At 38.1% G+C, this 8,522-nt stretch overlaps 3 protein-coding genes across 3 annotated transcripts; 2 read left to right on the forward strand and 1 right to left on the reverse strand.

Annotated features, from left to right (window-relative positions):
- The first annotated feature begins 557 nt into the window (after positions 1 to 557).
- LOC125235272 (inhibitor of nuclear factor kappa-B kinase subunit beta) lies at positions 558 to 4,007 on the forward strand. The gene has a single exon (XM_048141776.1). It carries the CDS (start codon positions 848 to 850, stop codon positions 3,170 to 3,172), a length of 2,325 nt encoding a protein of 774 aa, XP_047997733.1. The 5' UTR covers positions 558 to 847; the 3' UTR covers positions 3,173 to 4,007.
- Positions 4,008 to 4,106: 99 nt separating this feature from the next.
- On the reverse strand, positions 4,107 to 5,970 carry LOC125235273. The gene has a single exon (XM_048141777.1). The coding sequence runs from the start codon at positions 5,843 to 5,845 to the stop codon at positions 4,124 to 4,126; it is 1,722 nt and encodes a 573-aa protein (XP_047997734.1). The 5' UTR covers positions 5,846 to 5,970; the 3' UTR covers positions 4,107 to 4,123.
- A 36-nt stretch (positions 5,971 to 6,006) lies between these two features.
- LOC125235274 (helix-loop-helix protein delilah-like) lies at positions 6,007 to 7,394 on the forward strand. The gene has a single exon (XM_048141778.1). The coding sequence runs from the start codon at positions 6,790 to 6,792 to the stop codon at positions 7,249 to 7,251; it is 462 nt and encodes a 153-aa protein (XP_047997735.1). The 5' UTR covers positions 6,007 to 6,789; the 3' UTR covers positions 7,252 to 7,394.
- The last annotated feature ends 1,128 nt before the right edge of the window (positions 7,395 to 8,522 follow it).

An 8,522-nucleotide genomic window follows, 5' to 3' on the forward strand; every position in this document is an offset into this window, starting at 1 on the left:
CATCAAAATGTTTTCTCGTCATCAAACAATGTTGAATGGAGAAAAAATTGCTTTTTTAAACCTGTATTACGAACAGTGAACCTAAATTATTCTGCTTTTTTGTTCCAAGTTCGACAATTTATTTTGGCCAACAGTCGAGTATTAATGGGACTCTCATTACATAATAATATAATTATATGTTTTTTTACAAAATTATTTTATTTTATTATAATAATATTTTTTCTAAACCGATTTTTTGATAAAGCAGAAAGGAACTGCGTTGACAGAAACGTTCAATATAAGCAAAAATAAATATGCGGTTCAAAAACAAACAGTTTCTGGGAATTTGATGTGCTTCCTATGGTGCTTCCATCCCAATAAGGTTTAAATTTGTTTGAATCACCTTCCAAGCGCAACCATCAGCTGGCTGACGTTTGAGGAAAATGTGAAAAAAAAAGTTTGTTTTGAGAAGTTTATTTTTGTGGTATCAATGTCATTAGGGTATTTTATAGAGACAATAGTAGCTACACAAAGTTAGTCATAGGAATATTATTCTTTTGTCGAGTGCAGTGTAGTAAATTACACCTCATTACTAATTCACTGCTTACAGTATAGAGACGTTAAGGAATAACTAATTATTTTTTATTTCTATCTTAACCTGGTATATTTTAAAATAAACACTGCGTTTCGTTTGTTAGGCACCTATAAAGTACCTCTTGTAAATCGTATTGGTGAAGTTTTATCAGTTTTTGATGATACCAGAGTTATTTTTGCACTGTAAAAGCGGTGAAGACCTATTTTTATAGGATACAGCATGTTGCTCGTGTTCTAATTTACTTGTACTTCCCTACAACTTGTGCGAGTGAAAATGAACGATCTAGTTTTTATTGGTGATTGGACAAAGGACCGGGTTTTAGGATCCGGAAGTTTTGGTGTCGTTGTTCTTTGGAGGCACAACAGAACTGATGAAAAGTTGGCCATAAAAACTTGCAAATGGAGCGACGAACTTACCGAGAAACACCGGGAACGATGGACCAAGGAAGTGGAAATGTTGCAGAAGTCGGACAACGCGAATATTGTAAGTACGAAAGAATTACCGCCAGAATTTGTCAGCGGTTTGGAACGAATGAATCCTTCGCGACTGCCCATCCTGTGCATGGAGTATTGCAGTGGCGGCGACCTGCGCCAGCTCCTCAATAAAGCGGAGTTCTGTTCTGGCCTGAAGGAGGCACAAGTGCGACAAATACTCAGCGACATCACGAACGCTATGCAGTTTCTTCACGGCAACAAGATCACGCATCGGGACTTAAAACCTGAGAACATAGTTATGCAAATCATTGACAGTCCAGGGAAGCAAAACATAGGTCCTCAAGCTCAAAAGAAAGTAGTCTACAAACTTATTGACCTTGGATATGCTAAAGAAATAGACTCTCACTCGGTGTGTGCTAGTTTTGTTGGCACTTTGCAGTATCTTGCCCCGGAATTATTCTCTAGTAAAACTTACAGCAACTCTGTTGATTTCTGGTCCATGGGTTTAATTGCTTTTGAAGTTATTTGTGGCATAAGACCTTTCCTACCATACTTGGCACCTGTGCAGTGGATACCGCATGTCAAAAAGAAGGTACACGACAACATAAGTGTGTATGAAACATACCACGGGGACATTGAATATTCAAATGAATTATTTTCTGAAAACTTTATATCCAAACCACTTAAAGTGTTGTTAGAAAAGTGGTTAAGAGTAGCTTTGGAGTGGGAACCAAGACTAAGAGGAAGAGATGCTCCATCAAAAGTGACATTTAACATCCCCGCTGAACAGGCTTCGGGAGCGAGTAAAATTGTGATATTTGAACTGTTACAAGAAATATTATCTAAAAAGATAGTAAAGATATTTTCAGTCTCTACACTATCCCAACATGCCTATGAAATTGATGACAAAATGAACATATCAACACTTAAAAAATATCTAGAGGATGATACTAAAGTTCCTAAAGAAAACCAAATCTTAATTTCTCCTAAAAGTTTTCTAGACCTTGGAGATGATGAATTAGTATCAAATTATTGGAATGATTCCTGCAATAACATGATCTATCTGTATGACAAAACTGTCATGATAAAAGATCTCATTGAACCCATTGTGCCTAAAACTGTACAGAGATCTCTCAAAGAAAATCAAAAGGCCATGTACAATTTTAAGAACAGCCAGAATTTGTACAGGAATAGTGTGTATTTTGTAATGACCCAAGTGGAAATGTATGAATCTTTAATCAATGGACTGTTTGTAAGGGCAGAATCCCTTAAACACGGGAGCAAACTGCTGCTTTTAAACCATAATAAAGTTGACAAATGTATAGGGAAGTTATCTGACAAACTGGAAGTTGTTACAAAAATGACAGAGACTGGCAAAAAGCATATTGAGCGTCTCAGAGAAACCGGTACTGGTGTCAATTACCTTGGCGGCTTCGACAAGATATTTAAAGATGTTGATGACCGGTCTGAGAAAATAACCAAATTGCAGCTAGCGTGGAACCAGCTCTCTGTAAGACTACAATCTGCAACAAGACGCAGCAATGAAGTACTAACCACAGACATCAACAACTTTGTTTCCAAAAACAACTTTCAGACAATACTCATGGACACTCTGAAAACCTATGTTCAGTTCAGAAAGAGTGAATTCTTCACTGACCAAAGATGTAGAGAGAAACAGTGCACTGACATCATAAAGCATTCCTATGAATGTTTGAAACTTAGATGTAAAATCTTACATGAAATGCGGCATCAACCATTTGTGTTGAAGCTTATGGATCTGAACACTGAGCTTTCAAAGATTGCTGATATTATTTCTAATGCTGCTGATACCACAGATAAATTAAACCTAGATTTGACAACAGCAATAGAGGAGTTGACTGATTGTATGTGGAACACCATAAGTCTTCTGAGCAGTGATGCGGATGATATAGCCAACTTGCCTTACAGTGTGGTATCATTCCAGAAGAGAGACTTCAAGATTGGGGAGCCAGTATCCAATCATTGTATCCAAGTACCAAACATACAAGATGATGAAAAACTCAAATCTCTGATTGAAGAAAGTCTGAAATTGAGGAAAAATCATTCATATTTAACTGAGCAGTTCAACATGCATAAAGAATTCTTGAAAAAGTCAAGTTTTGACTACAGTTTCCTGGCTGAATAAAATGATAACTTAGTTGCTAGAAGGATGAGAATATTTAATTATAAATCTGAAAAATTTCAACTTTATGAAAAAATAAGGTACATTGAGGCAATTAAACATTTTTGAAATATCTACAGTAGATTTTAACTAGTTACACTTCAATGCACCTTATATATTATTTGTTTTTGTGCAATAAGTTAGTTAATTGTAGATAATTATACCTAAGTAATGTAATGTAAAATAAATCTAATGTTGTGACATGATGGTGCTATTTGACATATTACTAAAATATCTATAACTAGTTTGCTGCTCTAAATCAATAGAAATGTGTCTTACTTAGTTGATAATATTTCATTTGAACAAAACAATCAGAATAACAAACTCGAGACTGCTCAAAAATATTTGGACATACACTTTTTTATAACTTTGACAATTCAAAGTTATAAAAAAAGTATGTCCAAATATTTTTGAGCAGCCTGTAGATTAGAGTACCATACCAACGTACAGTCAGCAGCAAAAGTAGCTAAGCTTTTTTTGTCATGTTGTTCTATAAGAGAGTTGTTCAAAATCATATAGAACATAAAAAAAAAATTTGAAGATTTCATTTATTCAGCAACCATTCTGCTGACTGTAGGTTGTTAAAGGTATGTGTGTGTGTTTAGATTAGATCACGTTTGTTTCATCCTGATTGCATTTATGTAGTTAAGGACATGCTATATATATTTGTTTGTACACACACACAATGAATTACTATAAGTGTGCCATTTTTTGTCTTTCTCATTTATTGTGTATCTATTAATGTTAAACTTCTATTGGTGCTGCTGTAGAACATAGTAAACAAAATTTATAACTTCAATAATGTTTTAATTTATAGAACCGCTAACAGGAAACGAAAGATACAATGCAACCTAAAGTAATAATCCAAACTATAAAAACAATTAAATTATACAGCCTTGACGGACAAGGAAAACGTTACAAAATCTCCATCATGCTACATGTAAACTGTTCCAGCCAGTTCTTAAAGCCGTCTATTGTTTTCGTGAGTCGCTTCACATCCGAAGGAGGTCGTAAGTACTCGTCTGGCGCTATCCTTGGTTCGGGGCAGCCACTGATGTGAAGCCAGATTGCGAACACAGCATCGTTAACATTGGCTACAGCTCTTCCACATAACCGGGCCGAATTCAGACATGTCACAACCAACGCCCCCATATTTCCAACGGAAACTCCTTTAGGCATCTCTCTACGGGCCGCTAGCATATAGTTCCTTAAAATCCTCTCAGTCTGGTCATCCAAACTCACTTTCACCCCGGCCACCAACTCTAAGTATAACGCTAAGTCTTTATGAGCTTTGATCTCTTCGTCGCTTATTTCTTCCGTCTCTACAGTCCTTTGCAGCACCATGTCTAAAACTTCATCAGTGTACTGCCCCATATCGCCTCGGCAAACCGTCCCGAACACGTTCGCAACGTTGAAAAGGACTATCTTCTTGAAATCCATTCCTTGCGACCATATTGCGCTCCGTAAATCTACTTTACCGGTTTCAGTTGAAACCTTTCCGCTCTCGATTGCAGTTAAAATAGCAGAGGTCTGCTTTTGATTATATGAGTGCAGCGGTAAAGGCATTACACAGACTCCTCCAGAGCTTGCTATCAGAGCCGTTGAAACAGTTGTGTTAGATGTTCCTAAGAACACTGATCGATCAGCAAGTTTTGCAGCATGCGTCATGATTTCTCCAACGTATCTGGTGTCGAAGTTAGCGACGAGAACGTGGATAATCTTCGAAGAGTTCATCGCGTTTGCTTTTACACTAGCCAGGCTTAGCAGCAGGTTGATCTTCAGCTCCATGAATGTGTTCAAAGGACAGACGTTCAGTCCTAAACTTGAGGCGAGGCAGTATAGGAAAGACCAAGGTACCCCATTACAAGCCCTGTACAATTCCGCTATGTCTGAAGGTATCGGACTAGTCACCGGAGCCGCTAAAGCCAGAACTTCCTCTATTGACCATATCGATGTAACTTTCTTCAATATTACTCCGTAAATGTCATAAATTAATCCTAGTTTTAGTTTAGGGATTAAATCGTCTACGATAAAGAACTTTTTTGGAAGCATTTGTTTCTTCAACAGAAATATCGCAGTTACCTTTTCACCGCATCGCTTCAAACCGCTGTTTTCGAAAAGAACGCTTTTACAGACGTAGCATTTTGGCGGTACTTTCGGCATGTATTGTAAAATTACTTCACTCCCTTCACACTCTTCGGGACATGACCAAACTGTATGGTAGGCATAGCTTGTAGGTTTCGAAAGAGCTAGAAGCAGTCCTCGGAAATGCACTAACCCTGAGAAATTACGTGGATTTGCGCGTAATAAAAGAGTAGGTACACTTTTCAACCTCAAAGTAACCGCAACTTGAGGAAATTCTATACCATGAGTGTTATTATTGATGTTTTGCAGACAAGCAAATAGAATTTCATTGCATTTGTGCTGTACTTTCAACGGTTCTTTCAAAAGAAGATTGCCAATATCAGGGACTAAATCAATAACATCCATTACGTCGATCTCAAGCAGGTAACGAAATGGCGGGAACCGGGCAGACTTGTCATTCAAGTTTTGTAAAAAGTTTTCACATGCTTCCTTCATAAATGGTAATAAGCGCCTTTTATCCAAATATAGCAACAGTTGACAACCTGCTTCCATTGCTACAACGTTCGGGTAGGATATTATTATATTTTTATTTAATAAATTCGTTACCGTTATAAATTTATTTCTCCAGACTTTTTTTTAATTATTTTTCTTAATCTTATATTTGACTTCTCGCATTAAGCCAATAAAAAAAAACTTTGTGATCTATGAATGAGTCTGAGTCCAAATACTTAGGTATAATGATATTAATGAGGCTCTTATTTGAGGAAATTATTTTTTACAGTATTCTCAACAAATTTATCTGTTCAAGAATTATCAATTAGACAACTCATGAGGTTGTTTTCTAAAAGTGTTCATTACATAATCACAGCTCTAAAAGCCTACGCTTAACATTTACTAGCCCACACAAAACAGAAGTTGCAAGGTCGACACACAATCAGCGGAGGCTGAGGAACGGAAATGCTGGATCAATATGCTAATCTGATCAGCAGTATTTGCCTTACTTAATGCCTGCTTGTGGCCGTTCATTCATTGTAACTTAGTACGCTCGGGTGCTAAAGCGCCTTAAATTTTAGTGACGCTAAATCGATGAATGACGGAGTGATGTGATGAGTGATGACGCATAGCATATTCATCACGATTTTACGAATGTTATGACTAAGTAGGTAGTTAAATGTCTAAATTTATTATGTTTGTAATATTGACCCGGAAAACATACACATAGAGACTTCTGGTGTGTTGTGTTGCGTCTACATAATCTCAAAATTGTGTCATTTATCAAACGTTAACAGTGTAATTTTATCAAGGATATGAATTGCACAATGCAAGACGAGATTCTAGAAGATAGTGATAAATCGAGCCCATGCAAAGTTTAAGCAATTATCCGAACGATTGTACTTGAACGAAGCGGGGCGAGTAGGCGGAGTGAGCGTATTTTTCGAGCGGAATTCGGGCGCGGGCGGCGCTTGCGGCTCCGTCGCAGGCGGCAGTCGCACTCCATGCCCGACCACGACAAGTACCAGCTGCGGCCGCGCGCCGCGCGCTCCCGCGAGCCGCGCGCGCGCCGGGCGCCGCAACCCCTCAGCAAGTACCGGAGGAAAACCGCCAACGCCAGGGAGAGGAGTCGCATGCGGGAGATCAACCGAGCCTTTGAGACTCTGAGACAAGCCGTCCCTGCCGCTGCCATCACTGGGACACCAGTGCCATGCGAGAAGTTGACCAAGATCACAACTTTGCGCTTGGCTATGAAGTACATATCAGCTCTCTCGGCAGCGCTTAGGGACTCCAGTGAAGAGCCGACGCCTTCAGACCCTTGGGCTTCCCCGCTTTGCTCGGATTTATCGGAGTTTTCCACAGAGATGGAGAGCCGGTCGGAGTGCGCGGAGGATTCCCTGTCTCCCTTCGAGACGTTTCTTGCGGAGTTTGACTATGATACGTACATGGAGAGAACGTTCGCGTGACGTGAAGTGTTTTGTGATGGACTGATGCTTTCTGATTAGGTATAAGTTTTATTGCCATATTAATTAATATATTTTTATACCAGATTCTTCTTTTGAGATTTATTTATTTTCTAATTGTAATAAATTTTAATTGTTATCGTTATGTTTTCAGTTTTATTTCACTCATAATTTTTCAGTAACTGTTTTAGCTAAGTAACTAATACACGTTATCTTAGTAGGTATATTTATTTAAATCCCTCTTTGCATTTAATTAGTATTCAAGTACTGCAGGTAATAAAATGTAAGTAATTAAAAACATTCAAATCAATTAAAGCGTCAAACAAATCGTAAACCACTTCCAAGCATAGTAAGGCATGTCCAATCATTTGCACTTAAAGAAAAATAAAATTTAACGACTCATTATTTACCAAATTCGGGTAAACATTACTTTTAATGTTCTGATCAAAATTATAAATGGCATCTTATCAACTCAAATTTATTGAAAAGTTATAGGTATCCAAATAACGATTTCGCATACAATTTATCTCATGGTAGCCTTGGATTTATCTGCTCTAGGTACTTATCTTTATCTTAGCCGAAAAAGTTAACAATCCATAGACAATCGTTCCGTTTAAGCGAATCTCCAGTGACGCGTAAAGATCGAAGATTATGTAAACTCAGGAAGCGTAGGCCGGATCACACAAAGTCCCAACCAAAAGGGACCAAAGAGCATTGAATCACTAAAAGGGACCTTCGTACACTTAAAACCTTACGACAGTAAAGGCGGCTCCACACGCCCATTTGCCCACGCGCTGATCTCTCTCATTGTTCCTGGTCATCGGAAATGGATACGAAGATGAATGTAAATGTTATGGATGATTAATTTTGCTTGTTAGTCATTGACCTGTAATTTTTCGAGTCTTAATTGGGTATTACTCAATTATTAAGTACGGGTTAATTGATTGTTAGGTCCTGAGACTCCTGAGATAAAAGTTATGTGTGTAATATAGGATTCTTTCAAATAAACGACTATTACCTATATTTATTTAGGTATCTAGATGTCCGAATGTCCTAGAGATATTTAGGCAGGCGGCCTGGTAGCTAAAAGGCAATTGGTTACTTGAGTAAGTTGCAATTTATGATACGAAAATATAGGTCACACTATACTCACACTTAGGTAATACTAGCTTTTGCCTGCGGCTTCGCACGCATTAAATTTGAAAATTGCGGAATGCTCGATCCATACAAATTTCCACCCCCTCCCCCCATTTTAGGGAAGTGGGGGGGGGGGG

The sequence above is a fragment of the Leguminivora glycinivorella genome, chromosome 17 (genome assembly GCF_023078275.1).
Source record: "Leguminivora glycinivorella isolate SPB_JAAS2020 chromosome 17, LegGlyc_1.1, whole genome shotgun sequence".
Classification (NCBI taxonomy): Eukaryota; Metazoa; Arthropoda; class Insecta; order Lepidoptera; family Tortricidae; genus Leguminivora; species Leguminivora glycinivorella.

What these genes read in the sequence shown, in the direction of transcription:
- LOC125235272 (XM_048141776.1), top strand. Translation starts at nt 848, where the DNA reads ATGAACGATCTAGTTTTTATTGGTGATTGGACAAAGGACCGGGTTTTA.
- LOC125235273 (XM_048141777.1), bottom strand. Translation starts at nt 5,845, where the DNA reads ATGGAAGCAGGTTGTCAACTGTTGCTATATTTGGATAAAAGGCGCTTA.
- LOC125235274 (XM_048141778.1), top strand. Translation starts at nt 6,790, where the DNA reads ATGCCCGACCACGACAAGTACCAGCTGCGGCCGCGCGCCGCGCGCTCC.